The sequence below is a fragment of the Drosophila sulfurigaster genome, chromosome 3 (genome assembly GCF_023558435.1).
Source record: "Drosophila sulfurigaster albostrigata strain 15112-1811.04 chromosome 3, ASM2355843v2, whole genome shotgun sequence".
Lineage (NCBI taxonomy): Eukaryota > Metazoa > Arthropoda > Insecta > Diptera > Drosophilidae > Drosophila > Drosophila sulfurigaster.
The window spans coordinates 55793601-55814809 of record NC_084883.1 but is presented as its reverse complement, the minus strand read 5'-3'; the positions used below and the strand labels follow the sequence as shown (position 1 = coordinate 55814809).

Below are 21209 nucleotides of genomic sequence, written 5' to 3'. Positions count from 1 at the left end.
ATTTTATGCAAAAGCGTAAAGGAATTGCAAAATTGATGAATGAAGCAAAAATTGCCTCAATATACCTGATTTTTGTTTCACTGTGCAAATTTCGGTGGTGGTAACGCTGCGGTTGAGTCAGACGACGACAACGGCGTTGACGTCAACATATGTATGTATGTATGTGCAAGCATATGTATGTAGCTCCATTGCTTTCTCTCTCTTTCTCTATCTTTTGAGTTCATACACTAAGCCCCACGAAAATGCGAGAAAACACCCCCAACGCAATGGATTTTCATTTGTGAGCAGGGGTTGGAGACCGTTTCATACAAAGAGCAATAAAATATGTATGTATGCTGTTATAAATGATTTCATACATACACTTAAACCGTAAGTGTGTACATGTACGTACTTACATATCTACACACGACATACATATGCAGCTCATTTGCGGTAGAGACGTCGCCGCATGCCGGCGCTTTTCTATAAAATTTTGATATTCTGCTACTTCGCTCTTACTACCAGTTGTTCGTCTAGATATCCACCCATTCATTCGCAAGAGGCACTCTCACTCGCACTTGCAGATTCTTGCTATCTGTCTTTTTTCCCTCTCTCGCAAGTAAAAGAGAGCTTATCTTCTGCGCATGCTCGCTCTCCGCCGGTTTCAGGTTTGTGTTTGCCGTTGGGTTTCTTGTCTTTGCATTCAGTTTCATTTTAATTTTTGTCGTGGCCGGTTTGTTGTGCGCGTGCTTCAAACACAAAAATTCAAACAAAATTTAAATCAGCTGGGCTGTGGGACAGTGTCACAGTTTGTTCGTCTGTTCGTTCGTTTGTTCTGTTCGTTGTTCAAAGCTCGCAAAATTTAGCTACGTGTTCGCGCTGTCTACAACAAAAACAACCACATCTCTCCATTTAACTCACTGTATTGCTACATACAGTTTGTCGTCTCTATTCGTCGACTCTCGCAATAAACATATGGGTGTGTGTGTACATATGTATAACATAAAGTTGACGTCGTCTCGTCATCAACCTCATCGTCAACAAAAAAATTAAAAGCCAAAGAGCAGCGACTAATAAAAGTTATTGCAAAAATTGTAATTTATAACAATAAGGTAGTGAAATATTATCATATGTGCGGTTTTTTCCATTGTTTCGTACATATTGCTTTCGTTTTTCGTTTTTTCTTGTTTCATATATGCATGCGTATGTATGTATGTATCTGCGTATGTATGTATGCATGTGTATTTGCATCTGTGAAATGGCATAAAAATATAAAAATAGCAATAGAAAGTTATTAAAGCTATTTGCAACCCATCAGCAAAAATCAGCAGAGTGCAAAGGCAAGCAAAAATACATACATATGTATTATGTTCATGTATACATATTTTCTTAGATACATACATCAAATCTATAGAAAAAAAAAACAGTCAAGAAAAATAGTTAAAGCTTACGTTGTCGCTCCAACTGGTACTCACGCTCTCACGCTCTCTCTCTCTCTCTTACTCGCTCTCTTTCGGTAAACGTCACCGTCTACGTCCAGGGACGCACTTGAAAACGTCGCAAAAGTTTGTAAACAGCAAAAGCTTCATTGAACTGTAACTGTGTGTGTATGGTGTGTGTGTATGTGCCAGTGTGCAATAGAAAAGTAAAGAAACAGCGGCAAAAAGCAAACGACAAAATCGTCGACGTTCTTCAGCAGAACCAAAAGCAGCCGCTATCAAAAAAACAAAGTAAATAAACGCAATTGTCGAAAATTATTCGTTTTTAACTTTGACTTTCTTCTCTTTCCTTTGGCTTTATATTTGCTTGTGGCAAGTAATCGAAAACTGTAATCCAACCACAGTGTACGTACTACGTACATACATGTATGTATGTATGTACATGCATTAGTACAATTTGTGTGTGCGAAAATACGTACATCTGTATGTATGTATTTGCATTTGGAAATATATATTTGTACACACATACACAGATGTTATTAGTGTCGTCTATGCGTATGCTGCTCTCCATTTTCTTTTATTTATATTACTTTATTGTACTTCCCTAGTACACCCGTATTCACAGCAGAAAGTATCCATAGTAAAGTTCAATGTCTGACACAGCAACAATTAAGACAACAGAAGACAACTTAGCAAAATATTTTAATTGAATTTTGTTTAAATAAAATATATGGTCTTGTATAAATGTATGAATTAAACGAACTACAATACTTGACAATATAAATATATTAATGAGTGCATTAATAAGTATCCATACATATATGTAATTTGAATACATTTTTATGTACAGGATATGCCTAAAGTTTAGACATATTTTAGTGAAAACCCATCAACAATACATATTTTGTCACGTTTATTACATTTTTTCTAAAACCATGTTCGTAAATAATGTTGAAGAAATAATTAAAAATTATTAGTAATAATATAAATTCTATGCACTTGATTTGCATTTGCTTCTAGGCATACCAGTGGGTTAATCCGCTCAACACTTTGGAGGTTAGTACAATAATTTCCAAGAACAATCACTGAAAGCATAAAAAATCCATCAATAGAATTTCTTGCACCCCATTGATACACAAACTAATATGCGTAACTAATTTATATCTTAAATTCATATTTATTATTTTTGTTGTTGTAGGGCAATAGTTTTATCATGTATGTTAAATCCTTCATAGTTATTGTTTGTCACTATTCTAAGCACTGCACATACATATGTAAATATACTTTCTTAGAACATTTGCTAAAATTGCTAAGCTGAAAATAAGCAAAGTTACTTTCTCTATTACATACATATAAGGCCAAGAGGCATTGAGTTTTCTGCGGCTTTGTAATGTTTCTTCTTCACTACTATGGCTTTTCAACTTCATTAAAGCTGGTAGCCAGATATTCTTGCTAATAAAAGGCAAAAAGCCGGTACTTGTCTTTCAGTATTGCCGGATAGAAGAAATTTCTGTGTTCAATTTTATTATATATTTTTTATAAATTCATAAAATAGTTTAGCAGAAGAAAATTAAAAACGACAAATTACTATTAGGAAAAGTGTGTAAATAATAACATAAAACTCCACATACATTGTATACATTGGGCGAGGAGGAGGATATTGATTATGGATTGCTACCTGTAGATTTGTTTGATCAATTTTTTTTTCCAAATAAACGAGAGGTCAGTGGACCTTTTTTTAAGTGAGGAACTATCTCAGAGGAAGACGAACTGTGAATTTTTCTATTGGTGTAAGGTTTCGCAATGTTGTGAGAGGATAGAGAATTAGCAATTTGATTTGAAATTTACCCGAATGCAACATAACAAGAATTCATTCTGTTTTCTAACCGGACTCATAATTGATTTTTTGGTTACATGTTCAAAATTATTCCATGTCAAAGATTTCACTTACTTTTAAAATTGTTTTAGTTTATGTTTATTTTTTTTTTTTAACTGTTAAGATGGTCGCACGCGACATTTATCAGAGAATTGCCCATATGTTGGAATATATTGTGAAAATTATAGTTGAAGAGACGAATTAATGAACAAATCTTTTCATTGGTGATTAAATTTTTGTATTTTTCATTTGGTGTTATGTCAAATGAATCATGTTCATATACACATACATATCCATAAGCATGTATGTGTTGCCGCTGTTGCTATATTATGATTATCACAGTCATTCTCGTATCACAAATGTGGCTCCGCGTCTTTTCAAATAAATAAGTAAGAAAATGAGATTCTCGAGCAAAACGCGGTAATATTCTTAGAATATAACAAATTAATATACCGCAAAAATACTAAAGTCTATATGGCTATATTTTGTATATTAATATAGTACTAGATTGCCAGACGAAACAGCTAAGACCTTATTGCAGTTGACGTTTTTTGCCAAAGAAGAAGAGTTTCTTAAATATCTTATACAATTTTTATCTGATCGCATTGAAATTCAGGAATCATAAATACTGTACTTATTATTGGATGTACTGAAAATCGTGAATGTAGCCTCAAGATTACGATTGATTTGTGGGGGCGGAAGTAGTCGTGGCAGAGATTGTAAACAAACTTAATCTGTTTGCAAAAATAACATATAACTTTAATTAAAATTCAATAATTGTGATCGTTTTCGATTTATTGTTTATTACGTATTGCTTTCGACAATTTTCCTCAGTTGTGATCATGTTTATTCGCATTTGTGCAACCCCTTTCGGATCGTATTCTCATAATTTTTAGTTAAGTGTTATTTCTGCTTTTACACCTTCACAACTGGTTTATTTGTTGATTGTAATAATGTAAAATACCACACATTAGAAAAGAATGTTTCAACGACTACTTATTTTAGGGAAGGCTTTACTTATGGCAGCGGGTTGCTGGCTTAAGTATGCCGAAAATGTAACAATAAAATACCGCAGTCTAGAATACTATGTTTGAAAATATACAAATTAAATCGAACGACAATAGAACACAAATATCCACATTGTGGGAATTTATTCTTGAATATATTCATAGTCCTATCAAAATCAAATTAGTGAGGTTTATTTGAGGTGTATTTTAAAGAACAAGACACACGAAAAAAATAAATAAATATATAAAATACAAAATATGCCAGATTCCAAACAACTAATACCCAAAATTCAACTCTATCTTTTAAATTTCGCTAACTTTTACATTTTTTTTATTTGCGGTATCATAACATAAAAACAAACACGATCGGCATGCAAATAAAACAAGTGCTTGCGAAAAAAAATTATAGGCTTATCTGTGGTAGTCTCTGAGGTGTAGGTGTTCATGCGGACGGACGGACATGGCTATATCGTTTCGTCTGTTGACGCAGATCAAGAGTATTTATACTTCATGGGGTCGGAGATGCCACCTTTTCCTGTAACATATATTCCTGTAGGCACAAATTTATGGTACAATATGAGAAGCATGTAAAAAAACAAGACTGTCTTTGTGCCATTTCTCCCTTTTTTATTTTGAATAGGTGACTCATCAAGCAATTTATCTGCCTATTTTGTTGCTTCTTTAAATCCATCTAAGTTATGCTGGTCGCCCACTCAATTGCATTGTCGTCTTTAATTCAATAAAAATGTTGAATGTCATTGTTGCACTGGGAACCCGAACATGTTAATGCTCTTCGTATTTATATGTACGCATGTATAAATATTCATGTGTGCATACCCTATATCCGCACGCTCGGTTATCACAGCAATTTTAAGTACGCAGTTTCCGTACATATGAACAATACATACATAAGTGCGGAATCACCAAATTTTTTTTGCGAAATTCAAGGAATATATTTTTAAGTACCAATTGAGATTGTTTTGGTTTAATAATCCAAATTAGCCTTTAAATCTTATGTTATTAGTCTTAGGATATTCATTAAATATAATGATATATAATATATACATAATGTAATGTATATATATATAATCTTAACCAATCCTAATCGAATACAGAATTTTTATACCCGCTACCCATAGGATAGAAGGGTATTATAACTTTGTGCCGGCAGGAAATGGAATCTCCGACCCTATAAAGTATATATACTCTTGATCAGCAGCAATAGCCGAAAGGATCTAGCCATGTCCGTCCGTCCGTATGAAACACTGGATATCAGAGACTATAAGAGATAGAGCTATAATTTTCGACAGCATTTGTTATGTTTGCACGCAGATCAAGTTTGTTTCAAATTGTTGCCACGCCAACTTCCGCCCAAGCAAATCATTATTAGTAGTTGTTTCAAGATCGAATAACAAGCGTAATTTTAAAGCTAGAGTCGCGAATTTTGGTATATACAATAATAACTATAGTAGTTGTGACTCCTGAAAATTTGGTTGCAATAAAAATGGTCGAAGTTAAAGAAATACTTTTGTATGGGAAAAAGCCCATACAAAAAGGGGTCTTAGTTGCTTTGGTTGACAATCTGGTATATTGTGCCGTCTATGGTATATTTTAAATGTAGTACTATATTGATATACAAAATATACCATTTGGTATAGTATTTTTGTAGTATTTTTAGGTATATTTTAAAAATAATACCGCAATATTTTGCTTTTATTCAAAATGGGTAAGGGTATCTCACAGTCGAGCACATTCGACTATAGTTTTCTTACTTGTTTTATTTTACCATTGTCTGTTAAACCTAAATCTCAAGAAAAATACATAGCATCATTGACAACTATTTCTAGAAAATAACTAATACACTTTGTTGGAGTTCACACAATAATGGATTTTTAAGTTTCTCTGCTTTTATAAAAAAAAAGCACCAGACTGTTATCAGTACTAAAAATAAGCATAACTGTCAAATATTAGGGCAGGAAAAGTTAAGTGAAAAGTGACAGGCGTGCATAAGTATGATATAGCCGTTACGCTGTTAAACTATTTTTTCAATTTAATACCGAGAATGCTTGGATGTGAAATCTGATACGGTAATACGGTATTATTATTTCATTAAGTTTAATCACCCGGTGTAAATATAAAAATGTATTGATCTCACCATATAAGTTGACTACACTAAAAGGGATCTTTAATAATTAAAACCAAACATGGAATTGTTTTCTTCTTTTTCAGTACGGCCAACGTGTACCAACTGCAGCTTCACCCAGCAATACCAACTCTAGCAGTTCATCGAATACAGGCTCCCAGAGCGGTACACTGAGCACCAGTCTAAGCAACACGACAAACACAAACACCACAATGGGTCCTAACGGAACGGCACAGAATCAAAATCAACAGGGCGGCGAGCAACTGTCGAAGACAAACCTCTATATTAGAGGTCTCCAACAAGGGACAACGGATAAGGATTTAGTGAATATGTGTGCACAGTAAGTATTTGTTCTTCGATTTAATTGTTTATTTGTTTCAAAATAAAATTTTTAAAAATTTTTACAATTGCCACACTAATCGGGTCTAAAATAGAATTGCTTATGGCTCTGTTTAAAACGAAATTCAGTTATAGTCTCCTTATCCAGGCGGGATGAATGGTAATAAAGCTCAACCTCAATGTTCAGTCAAAAATTATTGTAAACATATTTTAAATACAAGAGTACAGAATTTTAATTAATAGAATTTAATTCAGGTCTATACATATTGCACCGTTACCCATAGTCTAAAAGGGTATCATAACTTTGTGCCTACAGAAATTTTATGTAACAATCAGAAAAAGACATCTCCGACCCCATAAGGCCCGCCTGTCTGTCCTTATGAATAGCTAGCTCTTAGAGACTAATAGTTTGTATCAGAAGTTTTTGAGAACAAATTTTATTTGGAAAAACGGCTGTTGCAGTCGAGTCATAGTTGCCTCGTCTGACAATTTTGAATATTTTTTACTCTTTGTATATTTTAAAATCAATAATAGCTTTCAATGTATTTTAGTATTGTTCCCTGCTGTTTTGCATTTAATAAAAATTGATATCTCGCAGACGAACCCATTCGACTTTAATAGCTTTTTTACTAGTTGTATTGTACTTAAATTTATGAATTTAAATTTCTATCTTTTGGGTAAAGGTATAACGGGATAACGGTATATATGTTCAAAGGAAAAAAATTATAGTAAAACGAATATATGTTAAAAAGAATCGGTTTAGATCTCTAGTTTTCTGACTTACTTCCTTCATATCTCTAGGTATAATGTGTATTATTCCAATTAATTTCACATTCTTTTGACTCCGTTTTATATTAAACTCTTCTTTCAGATACGGAACAATTATATCAACCAAGGCTATTTTAGATAAAACAACAAACAAATGTAAAGGTATTTTTTTCTTCACCATTCTCATCATTTTATTTATGTGTGTTTTTCTTATATGTATTATTAGTATGTGTTATGTAATTAAATCATTGAAAGGGAAACAGAAAAAATAATTACTTTAAATGCTTCTTTTTTTATTTATTTATTTTTTAATATGCCACAATATTCTTTTAATGTCAAAACAAAAATGGTGTACATTCATTGAGTATTAGGCATTTAAAGTAAATAATTTTCGTATTTAGCCAATGTATATTACATTTTATTTACAATTTCACTGAAAGCTTTCTATTAAGCTGCGATGGTTATTTTAAATTGGCTGTTCAAAATTTTAGTTATTACATCTTTCGATTAGTTAAGATTATGAGTTAATGATTTCGTAAAGTTATTATTCCGCGTTCGTATCATCCATGCATTCATTCTATTGCACTTTAACTCCACTACTATATATAATAATGATAATTATATATTTTTGTAACATATCTCGTTCTCAATTAAATAAGATATAAATATCATAACTCTATTAAATCAAAAATAAATTGTTATCGTGCTATATTATTTAGCAATTAATAACTCTTTAGTTTTTTCTTTCGATAAAATGTTCTCTTTCTTTTCCTTATCATGCTTTTGGTACATTTTGTATAGTAGGGAAATCTAATGCGAATAGTTAATTAATTTATTTTCCTTTTACTTTCTATGTCTACTTCAAAATGAATTTGACATTTTAAAAATATTTTGTTTTTGTTATTTTTTGGACCAAACGAAATTCAAATTGCACGCACAATTTATGCTCTTCTAAATTATTAAATGTGCATCCAAAAAATCATATTTGTACAATTTTATATATATGCATATATATTTAAACATGCAATTAAAAAAATTCCACCTCCCTATGTTAATCCAAACACACACGAAACGAAAAACAAAAACAAAAACAAAATATATTTCTTACAGGTTATGGCTTCGTCGATTTTGAGCAGCCAGCCTATGCTGAGGGCGCCGTCAAGGGACTGCAGGCGAAGGGAGTGCAAGCTCAGATGGCCAAAGTGGGTATCTGGGTGCTTCATAGGCCGGCCATTGTACGTTTGTTTGCATGCAAGTAATTCTCACTCCTCACACTGCAAACTATCCCCACCAAGACCGTGACGTCTTACCATATAATCCACAATCCCAACCATTCCCATAATAATATCCAAAAGCCCAGTCTATACAACTCATTTCAATTGTTTTTATTTTCTTATTTAAGACTAATTTTGATTTTTATTTTTATTATTTGTTACAATTATACTTCATGTTTATTCTAATGTTTATTAAGTTTTTTTTTTCGTCACAGTTTATTTCGGTTTTTTTTTTTAATTTCTATAATGAACACAATAATGAAGTTGCTTTAATTACACTAAAGAATTTTTCAAAATTAATTTATCCAAGGTTTTATAAAGTTACGTTGACTTAATTTCAGTTAACTTAAACTAAATCCCTACCCATTGTGTTCCTTATCCAAACAGAACTTCAATACAAACCATAGCGAATCCCTTAGATTGTAGTTTTGTTAATCCACATAATTATTTCGTAATAAGTAGGTAATACATTAAACATCCTTAAATACACTATTTTAATATAACATAGTCCAAGTTTTGTAGTCCTCGTTCATACATTCTAAATGTAGTTATTATACACAATTTTCAAATTGTATATTACAGGCAGACTAGATACTTTTTTGTATACGTACTGATTAATATATATCATAATACATCAAAATAGACTATACATACGTATTGGTTAAATTGATTTCAAATATGTGTCTACAGTACGTACAAATTTAGAATAAATTAATTAATATTAAGCAAATTAATTCAATAGTGTTTAGTACAATGTACTTATGAATACTAAAGGAAAATATTCGTCGTAAACCTATCCTTTCCATTTTTCTTATGCTAGATTTTTAAAAAAATTGATTAAAAATGTTATACATATTTATTTACTAAAGGATTGGTAAATTCGTATCAACCGTTTCTTTTCATTTTTATAACAAGAAATTCAAAAAATATAGTCAAATTTATACATTTCGTCTAGATATCAAATATGAAAACATCAAGTTATTACAGACTAAGTTCATAAATAGAGTTTTAAAGTATTAAAGATTTTTTTATTCATTGTTAACTATTTCAACTATTGTTTACAATCTGTACTATATGTAGCTACATTAACCCTAAATCATGTGGATTTTGTCAATATATAACTGTAGTTATATTAAAGATAATACTTTGTATTAGCTACATATGATATATTAGAAATTTGGGGACGTGATTGAAGATAGCTGAATCACTAGTAGAAATATTTTAATTTTAATGTTTATAGTTTTCCAAGTGAAGTCTTTTTAGTAGACCTCGAATTCTGAATATTTATATTTCATTTTTGTTTTAGGGATTAAAATTGGTTAATTTTGGTGACACCAAGTTTCATTTCATGAAAATTTGAACTGTAAGTGTGACACATTTGTGCATAAATGGATTCATGAAAATGAAAGTTGAGTATCTATTAAACAAAATATGAAAGTATACAAAACTCAAGTTGTATTAGTATTTCAAGTGAATTTGTTCACATCATTTAAATATTACCCTTTTTAGATATTTATGTAAAATGTCATGATTTTGAGTATCAATGTACCAAAATGTGACCATCAGTATTGAAGTAGTTATAGCCAATAGCAATTCACATCACAGTTCATCTTAAACTTCGAAATACATAAATAACTGATATATGGTGCGAAATAAATTCGCTACTTGTAGACCAATGAATAGAACGTTTAATGAATAGACGGATATAATCTACCCTTATCAATTTTTCCAATTAAAGTGATATTAATAACTATGTAGCTAAATAGTTATTATTTTTGTACAAATCTACAATATTAAACGTAATGCTACATGAAGTAATATTTTAGATAAGGATATGTTCAATTGAAATATACAAATTATGATCATTATTTATATAGCTTAATAGACATGTATCATATATTTTAAACTGTATAAATTGACTCGTATATTTGAAGTTATAGCCAGCCTTATAATCCACCTTCAAAGTTTGTTGTTTGAATACGCAAAATGCTACAAACCTGTGCCGGCCAAAATCTAACAAAGATATACAAAACCAAACTAAACTCTAAGTATAAAGTTCACTTAAAATAAGACATACATATGTGACCAGGTATTTAACTTAATTAAGTACAGTAAGAAATTCTATACATTTACTTCATATATCATAATCCGAATAACCCTATATACATACAAGTATTTGTACATACATACTTACATACATATTAAAAATCTAAAATTTAAAAAAATAAATATTTTAGGTAAATTTAAGCCAAATTTTATGTCTTTAGCAGAATCATTTCATTCGACACGACATTCTACATTCGAAATATCCATTAAGCCAGGCACACTTAAACGCAAACACTCATGAACAACACCAACAAAATTCAGAAAAACTATAAGAAATAAACGTTTGAAAATTTTACTAATGACAAAATTTCCATATTTTAATTTTTTCTCCTTTTCTATCTATTTCGATAATTGTCGTCCTTCTACGCATACTTAAAAACTTTATTCATACACATGCATCACACGCTTATGCCAAAAATGCTTTTGTTTATGTATGTTAAACTTATGTGTGAAATCTTCAAATAAACTAAAATGATTGACTGATCCTTCAACAACTAAACAACATACATAAATTCACAAACTGCTGTCCTATGCATACAACAACAACACAGCAACAGGAACAGGATCCCACTAATTTGTATATAGCAAATTTGCCCCCTCACTTTAAGGAAACTGATTTGGAGGCCATGTTAGCGAAATATGGTCAAGTTGTTTCCACTAGAATATTGCGTGATCAGCAAATGAATTCAAAGGGTAAGGAAAATAAACTGATTTTTGTAATTTACCCTTATTAACATAAACGAGTACACTTAGGCGTTGGTTTTGCCCGTATGGAAAGTCGTGAGAAATGTGAACAAATTATTCAGATGTTTAATGGTAATACAATACCAGGTGCCAAAGATCCGTTGTTAGTGAAATTCGCCGATGGCGGTCCCAAAAAGAAGAATCTCTTTAAAACACCTGATCCGAATGCGCGCGCGTGGCGTGATGTTTCTGCGGAGGGAATACCCGTCGCTTACGATCCAACAATGCAACAAAATGGTGTCAGTGTCAATGTCGGTACACCTATTGGAGTGCCATACTCTCGTTTTGGGGCCCCTCAAGTCGGAGGCTATCCAGTGGCTGGTTCGCAGTGGATACCCGGCTATATGATGACTCAGCCTATCACTCAAGTTGATGATCAGGTGAGTGGCATAATTATTGAGCGTATTTCATATGCCCAACATTTATCAGTATTCAACGTCTGCTTTGCAGTATATGCAAATGGCTGCTGCTCCACAATTGGGTGTTACGTCATACAAACCGGAGGCTGTAAATCAGGTGCAGCCACGCGGTATATCAATGATGGTCAGTGGCGAAACGGCTGTGCCATATGGAACAATGATGCCACAACTGGCAACTCTGCAGATTGGAAACTCTGTAAGTACTAATGGGTGACCAATTTGTGTTATACTTAAGAACAAAGCAAATTATTTGAAATAAAATATAATAAAAAATTCAAATTGCTTACTTGCTAATCCAACTATACAATATTAACATTAATATATAAATATAAGTATTGCTATACATATGATGTTTTGAGTATTACAAATTATATATTTGTATGATACAATGGCGTTTCCAGAGCTATTGTACTAAGAACTCTTTCAAATGGGTTTCTCTAAAAGCATTTATTTCAAATATTCATGTGTGTGGTGTATAGTAGTTTTCAAATGTTAAATGATGTTAATATATAATTTTTATTCTACATATTTTCTTTTACTCAATTTTCCCACTCCTTTTCGGTTCCTTTATAGAATTTTTCTCCATCGTTACAGTATATTAGTCCAACTTATCCATATTATGCACCACCAACTATTATACCAACAATGCCAATGACAGATTCCGAACAGGCTAGCACAGCTGCATCACCCGACGAGGCATACACACAGTATGCACATCAAGCTGCTCCCAAATAGGTCTTCGCGAGGTGAGTGATGTCTCTCTCTCTCTCTCTGTCTCTCTGTCTGTCATGTTGATGAGTTTCGGGTCAACATATTTCTTTCTAATTTCTAAGTCTTTGAACTTTCATTCAACAGACACTCACTGTACTTGATCATTCGCTTAGAGTGCTGTTGATGTCTTGCTTTTAACAACATAATTTGCATGTACTATGCGTTAAAAAGCTTTGCTCCCTTACACCAACATATAGAATACAATTTTCGAATTCACTCGCCTCATTTCATTTTGCATTAACTTGCATCTTTCCAGATATTCAATAATTATACAAAATAATTTACATCGTAATAATTTCTGTACATCTCTACACACTCTTTTCGTTTCATAGTTTGAGTGCTGCCTGTTGTTGCTTGCCTGTTCGCTTTTAATCTGTTCATCACCTCCAAACTCTAATAACTAAATACAATTTTTTCTTCTTTTTGATTCCTGTGGGCCTGAAATTCTTCAACCAAATTGGTTTTCTATATAGTATAGTTACTAAGCAGCATAAATACTGGTAATAAATACTAGGTAAATATTATTAAAAAAAAAAAACAGTTAAAAAACTTTGTTTGCATGAAATTCTTCTTAAAAAAGTTACTTATATTAATCAAAAACTTAATAAATCTGAATACTCATTCATTCATTCTTAGAACTGATTAAATATAAATTCACAGTTTAGACTGAAAGGTTCAGTGGATCACACCTTCTTTCAACTTCTACCAACCGTTAACTTTAAATCATTATATTGACCAAACTAAGAAGTATTGACTATAAATTCTTTACAAAAAAAAAAACATGGAAAAAATACCACAGAATTTTTCAATCAACAACTTTCCAGATAGAAACGATTAAAAGTTGTCCTCTGTAACTTGGAGGTTATATATCTACAATTAACAAAAAGATGTAAAATTTAATATAATTTTATAGTATAAGAAACACATCAAAACATATATTTTTCCAAATATAGTTTTTAAACTTTATTAAAAGGCGATAGATAATGTAAAGATGGAGAGACTAAAGAAAATGACTTGCTTTATGATAGATGAAAGAATGAATGGATGATCACAAATTATTAAAGGCTATAAAATTATACAAATGAACGTTAATAATGACAATTTAAAAATCGAACAATAATCAATATTATTGTTCTCGTATTAACTTTATCAATACTTATTTTCATTATAGTTTTTTGTTTAATTTTAGATATAATATTTAAGTACCAAGTTTGTGTACTATGTAATAAAATCATTGGAGCAACATTAACAACTACAATAAATAACAACAACTTTAATAACAAGAATGGCTGTGGGAGAAAGCATAAACAACAACAGAAGCAGCAGACTTAAAATTCATTGGTAAACTTAAGAGAACAACAAAAGTCAAAAGAAATGGTGCTGTTTAGTAAACACAATGTTTACGATTGAAGGAAGCAAGAGAGAGAACCAAGAGTTATATTTAATGGAACCGATAAATAATTATGTTTGAGAGAAAGCGTTAAAAAGTAATGGAATGCAAAGACTAAATTAAAATAATACAAGTAGTAATAATAAAATGGCTTAACAACAGTAATGAAAGGTAGTAAATGAAATCAGAACCATAAAAAATACCAAAATTGTCGATGAAAAAAGAGAACACCAGAACAGGACTAACTACATTATTTAGCAAACCAAACATTTGAAGCAGCAGTTTGCTAACAAAAATTTATATGTTAAGACATTTATTTAAGGAAATCCACAACAAAAATACTTGCATTCAAATGAAACAGAGCAAGATGAAAAAAAGGTCAAAGTTATGCAAACAAACAATTGTAATTGTTAAAACAAACGAACTAAATAAATTGCTTCTTTGACGGAAGAAAACTTGTGCAATGTATGGTAAAATTAATAAAAACGCAAGCTAATAAAAATTTGCATAATATACAAAAATATATATTATCCAATATTAAATGAAGAAAGAGAGCAGTTCATTTTTACAAAGCGGCGACATCATTGTTATTATTGTCATCTGAAAAAAATCTTAAGAAAAAGAAAAAAACTGTTATATAAAAATATTTTTTTTTTGTTTGTATTTTTATTTTTATTGTAATTTTTTTTTATTATACTTGAGATACGAAATTGTTATCGAAAGAAAACATAACATTTCAGTTTAAATATTGTAGATTTTTATAAACTGTAAGCAAGCACAAACGATATACGAAAAGAAGTAAAGCGTTTAGCTAAGCAAAAGATCTAAATTTTCATAATTTTCAGCCAATTGTATAAAGAACTTGATAACCCCAAAATTAGGACTTTACGAATTAATGTACTGTTTTTGTTATTTGCTTTTGCCTTTGCTTTGTACTACGAAACTTATTAAACATCAGACAGAAAAAATCCTTGAGGCGGATAACCCTAGGCTTAAGGACTAGCAAAAATGCAGTAAAACAAAATAAGTACAGTAGTTTTAGAAATAAAGAAAAAATATAATATTAACAATAAAAAGATGTGAATGTTGAAGTGAGAATGAAAACAAATCTTGTAATAGTTTTTAAGCATGTTTTTGTGCTCATCAGTCGATTTAAAAAATTTTTTGTAGCTGTCTACAGTTTTTCGTTGAACTATATGTTTCTAGTAATTATATAAGTACATACATATATAAACGGATAGATAAGAATTGCATTACCAAGAAAATGGTAAAAGCATAGCATATTTTTTCTGAAAAAAATAAATAGATTAGCAATGATGACATTAGCAATGATATTGTTAGAAAGTGGAATATAAATATAATGAAAGTGAAAACCTGAAGTCAGACAATGAGGCTTAAATAAAATAATTTTGAAGGAATAATACAAAAACTGAACATGATAAATAATTAAACTTTTCAACAAACAGAATGTAGAACATTTTTCTGATCGAATGAAAACATAAAATTAAAATGCCCAAATGAAAATAAAAATTTAAATGTTTAAAAATATGAAAAGGAAACATATGATTAGAAAATTAGAAATAAGAAGTAATGAAAAATATTGAAAGAAGTACATCAGCGATGATATACCAGGTATCTAATTATAAGTCTATAGTATTCAATGAGTTAATAGTTAAATCTAAAAAGAGACAGAAAGCACTGTGTTTAAAATGAAAGCCTAGTATATATTTATTTATTTCAAATTGAGGTTCTCACACCACGTCTAATTATGCATTGTATTTGTGATTTTATTGAATGGAATATTGATGAATATATTGTGTGCTTATGGGATTTCAGGGGAAATATGAATATGGATAAATGAAAGGATATTTGTATTTATTCAATTGATATTCAGACAGTCAAAATAAGGAAACAATTTCACACAGGCGAGATCCTCTCAAATTCATATGCCACTTTCACTTAAAAAAAATAAACATTCCTGACAAAGTCTTTGATTTTCATATATTCGATTATGTTATTTATGTTACATACATATATGATTCTAGTTAAAAGTTTGACATTTTAAAAGCCGTTTCAAACAATCTATGAATAACATGAAAATACCAAATGAAAACAGAACGCCAAAAGTCTTCCTAAGCCTAAACCAAAACAAAAGTGGAGTGTATGTTTTCTTATGAAATGCAAAATCTTATGGTTTATTATGATGAACTTTAATTTTTTAAGTCTAAAGTAATGTAATTTTGTTTAGACTGAATAGCAATTGAAACAATAAAAGATTTAAAATACATCGCAGAATTCAGATGCACAATATAAAAACAAACTTAGCTCCTACAACGATTTACTCAAACGAACGTTAGAGTAAGAAGTTAGCCGAAACCCGCAAAAAGAGGCAAAGATTTTTGCAAACATTCCAAATGCATAGAAAAAAAGAATAAATACCCATAAATATTTGAAATCAAGAGACGCCTCTACAGGGAAACTAACAAAAGGAAAAAATGACAAAATCACAAATACAAAAAGTTTGTAAATTATTATTTTATAATCCTACAATACTTCTTACACCCTTCCATGCTCTATAAATCTTCAAAGAGTGCAATTTAAAATTTTTATTATTTACCATTGTCTTTACAACTTGCTAATACAGCATAATCAAGATTTTCAACTGTTTTAGGCAGAAACACGTTAAATCTTAAATTATTGCAAACGATCGGAAAGTAGAAATGAAAACTAAAATTAAAAGTTAAATGCAAGAGTTTATAATGCTAGTTATAAGAAAAATGGAGCATACTAGACTAGACGCCGTCGAAATTCATAAGTATGAATGTTGGAGAGCATAAGAAATATGGAAGCGTAGATTGTGGAATAGTTAAAGTAGTAGAAGAGATATAAACTAATATTTAGAGACTAAGATCAAAGTATTAGAAATTAAGTAATTAAGTAAGTACATATTAACAAGAAGCGTTGCAAAAGTTAAAGCGGGGAATATATGAAATAGAAGACATGTTTTATAATTGGTAGTAACGTTTATGCGTTCGAATCAATGACAAGAATGTAAATTCAATGTCAAACAAATAATAGAAATTTGTAGTTTTTCTGTAGTTAGAACGGGAGCAGAATACGCACGCTGTAAACCTCGGATTAGTTTTAAAATTAAAAATGCAGTCGATTTCCTATCGATTGGGAATTAGGCCAACAGAAAGAAATTGTTGCAAATTTTTTTTTATTATTTAACTCTATGCATAAATGTTTGTTTTTCGTCTGAATTTTGTTTTAGTTGCGTTTAATATGATTACTTTAGTTTTTTAACTAATTTTAAGTAGTTAATTTATTATTTGACTTTTAAGAAAATTTTACAAAAACCAGATAAAATACAAAAAATTGCATATTTGAGATACACAACGCAACATAAATTTAATTAAAAATTTATTAATCGCTTGAAAGAAATTGTTAAGTCTACTTTTAGTTTGTATTGCAAGAATTAAGACTAAATAAAAAACTCAATAAAGAGCGCAATTCAACTCTTGGTTTTTGTTTTTGGCTTTAAGGTTAATATGAATTAACATTTATTTTTGGTTTCCTAATTTTAAATTTTTTAGATTTGAAGTTTTTATGTAATCAGCTTACACCAAATAGTTACGAACTAAATTCTAAATTAATTGTATTGCGTTTTAAACAAAGGTCAGATGTAGTTATAAAAGTGTCAGGAAAAAGTAAAATGGAAATTCATAATAAAAAAAAAAACATTTTTTAATAAGGCCAATCTAAGAAAATAATAAATATAATACATATATATTTTTTTGAAACTTTTTGAGAAAAACGTAATAAATGAGAAAAAAATTAATAGGAAACCAGAATATATCCAAAATTAAAAGTGCTAATGATGGAGGATCTAAATAATTCAACATGCTAGGCAAATCAATCGATGATCCGAATGATGTCATTCCAATGCAATGAAGGTAATAATGATTCAAGAAATATGCTCATTATGTTAAACAAACGAACAGAAACAAGAACAAAGCGAAACATAATATAGGTGTAAGTAATTTCTAAAGCTAGCAAATGAAAAGCAGCTATTAACATTTAGATACAAAAAATAAACAAAATTATAGAAAAGAAAAAAAAATTTAAAAATAATCAGTGGTCAGCCGGGCGCAAAGTAATGTACATTTCGCTTGTTGCTATTTTTAAGTTTTAAATCAAAGTCTTTTAAAGATCTTTATTAATTTTCTTGTAAGCAAGCGATAGAACCGCGTTAAGTGCTAATTAAGTATATCTGTCTTTGTAACTCTCCGCTAAAACCCTTTGAAATCTCTATGTATTTTTTAATCTATAATTTTTTGCATCATTGAGAAGCTTTGCAGCATTTTTTATATGCATATGAAAAGAATTGAATTAAAAACTAGCAAAATCAGAACAAAGAAACATAAATTATGAGGTTAAGAAAAAATGCAACCACTTTGCTAAAACTTTCAAATTTACATGCGTACGTTTTGTGCGCTCAACTTTAATGCTAAAAATCATAAATTAATGATATGGAGCTGAGGAGATAAATAAAAATGATGATTTAATGAAAAATTAAAAAAAAAATAGTTTAAGCAAACATTTTGCAGCTTTTGTGCTTATTTCGCTTAAGAAAAGTAAGACTAGTTCAACAAACGGAAAACAACTAATTGTAAGTAACTGAAAGAAAGAGGAAACCCAAAAAAAAGCCGAGCGGCAACATTCGAAAAGCAGCAGAACTTGTAAGTGAATATAGTAAAAGATTTAAATAAAATTCGAAGAATATACAAGAAATGACTCTAAACAAACACTAAAGAAAGAATACTGTCATCCAAAAAAGAAAAAAAAACTGAACTTTTTCTGAATCAATAAAACGCAAATTGATTTTCTGTAAGAAAACAAACAGACTGAATGTTTTTATCATGGCGGACTCTTTCCCTTATTATGTTTAGCAGAACCAGAAACAATAATGTAAGCATCAGGAACATCAAACCATCCACCATTCAATTTTACAAATTCTGCTGATGTATTTGAGTGTTAATAAATATTAATAATTAGTTATGTATTTATTGTCTTCCTCCTTGTTGCACCATAGAGATATTGAAATAACCCATACTGAATTTGTTTAAGGTGTTTATTAAGCATCCACTTCAAGTGGCCGTCGAATAATTAAGATTCTGTGTATTTGCGATGTCAAGAGTGTGTGCTTCTTTCTAAGTGCTCGGTACTCTATGCCGGTATCTTTCCGGAGTTACCCATCTAAACGTGTGTGTTTATTCCGAGCCTGTGCTGAGCAACTTGAGTGCCTTTTGCAGATTTTCGATGGCTGTCTTTACATCGTCGTAGTTGAGAGCGCTGCCTGCATATTTGCAATACTTCTGAGCGGTGATCATTTGATCTGGAGTTATTTGAACGCCTGCAACTGGCACGATCGGTATATATGTTGCTGCATTTGGCTGTGCCGTGGGCACATATGGCTCAAAGCCACCTGGTTTCTCTTCCTCTACAGGGGGACTCGGCAATTTGTTCGGGTTGTTAAGCACCTCTTCTGCTGTCGGTGGTGTTATGTGCGGAGCTGGCGGCGATGGCGTAGTTGGTGCAATCGGATGGACGTCTTCTGATGGTGATTCATCGGGTAAATCTGACTGTGACCCTGCACCAGCACCAGCATTATCACTTCCACTAGCAAGATTATCACCCAATTCGGCAGACTCATCATCCGGAAATGGGCCCGGAATAGGCGTTTCACCGTTCTTCAAGCAATTATGTATGTAGGCAGCCTTATACTTGGCGTATTTGCGATTATGGAGAGCTTCCTCGCTCAGCTCACCAAACGTAAGCAATATATCGTACAACACACCACTGGAGTAATAAGCCTTGACAACGTTTCTGCAAATAACAAATAAGTTTAATGTTATATTGACAAATTTTTGGTATCATATGAAATTATGGTTATCAGTCAAAAAGCAGTCTCTTTCACACAATAGTAAATAGATCTAGATCTATTTATTAAGCTAAACCAAGGGTAGTCGTTTAGTTTTTCCGCATTTGGTAATAGTAGGCAATAATATGCTGACAGCCGCCCACATTAACATTACTTGCAAACTTACTTGCCAAAATTTTCCTCGCGATCCTGTTTGTCGGCATAAAGGAATAGTTTGAGCGCATAATTTTCAATATGAGCCTGTGCAGCGATGTCGTTAGTCAAGGCCTCGTTGTCAACATGCTGTTTCTTCATCTGCTCCAGCCAATCCATAATTGCTGACATCAAATTCCAAAACATAAACACGAATGAGTCATAGTATTTATGCCTGCATTCTTTTTTACTTACCCAGCAACAATTTTGTTTCTTCGGCAGACTGTGAAGATGCCTTTAGCCCAATTTGCAGGGCACTTTAAAAATAAGTATAATCATTATTGTTAGTTTGATTTTTCTTAATGACAAATTATTCAATTTTCGACTTACTAGAGACGGGCCCAGTAAGCAATGACGACATCGCGAGAATCATGTTCTTGCGCCAGTTTGAGGAAGTGTTGAATAGATTTCAGTGAAGGCGGACACGGTGGAAACTCCATCGTCGAGTCGACTACTAATATATAATAACTACAAATTACTGCAAAAAATGAAATTATTATTTTATTGAGCAGTCCAATATTTTGCTTGCTAGAGTTGCTACACTAACAATAGGGTTTGATTTGCTCGATTGGGTGACCATTCAGTGCGAATAGGTATTTTCTACACACACGCAGGGAGACCGTTTCGTTAAGTAGAATCTGTCGCCACAGAATTCCTTAATAGGCTGTGTGTAAGAGAGGGATGGGCTGTGAAGCCGCATCAGCAATGATTCTGAAAATGTGGCCATAATTTGGCTTATATTTTTGTAAATTAATCGAAAAAAGTGCAATATCGATAAAAATCAGCTGATAATTTCTTTTTTTATTTTGAAATAACGA

The 21209-nt window shown here is 31.1% G+C and overlaps 2 protein-coding genes across 29 annotated transcripts in view; one reads left to right on the top strand and one right to left on the bottom strand.

Annotated features, from left to right (window-relative positions):
* LOC133846299 (protein alan shepard) overlaps positions 1 to 17327 on the top strand; it is a 30434-nt gene extending 13107 nt beyond the window's left edge. The window contains exons 1-11 of one of the 28 annotated variants that reach the window (XM_062281199.1): positions 694 to 958; positions 2439 to 2474; positions 6531 to 6784; positions 7655 to 7713; positions 8662 to 8786; positions 11483 to 11624; positions 11685 to 12055; positions 12105 to 12290; positions 12668 to 12840; positions 13339 to 13379; positions 14055 to 17327. In XM_062281199.1, the coding sequence (XP_062137183.1) occupies positions 6657 to 6784; positions 7655 to 7713; positions 8662 to 8786; positions 11483 to 11624; positions 11685 to 12055; positions 12105 to 12290; positions 12668 to 12829 (1173 nt within the window). In that variant the 5' untranslated portion in view covers positions 694 to 958; positions 2439 to 2474; positions 6531 to 6656 and the 3' untranslated portion in view covers positions 12830 to 12840; positions 13339 to 13379; positions 14055 to 17327. The other 27 variants (XM_062281197.1, XM_062281183.1, XM_062281189.1 and 24 more) reach the window with 27 other exon arrangements.
* Positions 16664 to 20958, bottom strand: LOC133846309 (vacuolar protein sorting-associated protein VTA1 homolog). The gene is made up of 4 exons (XM_062281210.1): positions 20722 to 20958; positions 20587 to 20648; positions 20366 to 20516; positions 16664 to 20144 (listed from the first exon to the last, which is right to left on the bottom strand). Exons 1-4 carry the CDS (start codon positions 20829 to 20831, stop codon positions 19529 to 19531), a joined length of 939 nt encoding a protein of 312 aa, XP_062137194.1. The 5' UTR covers positions 20832 to 20958; the 3' UTR covers positions 16664 to 19528.
* Between the last annotated feature and the right edge of the window lie 251 nt (positions 20959 to 21209).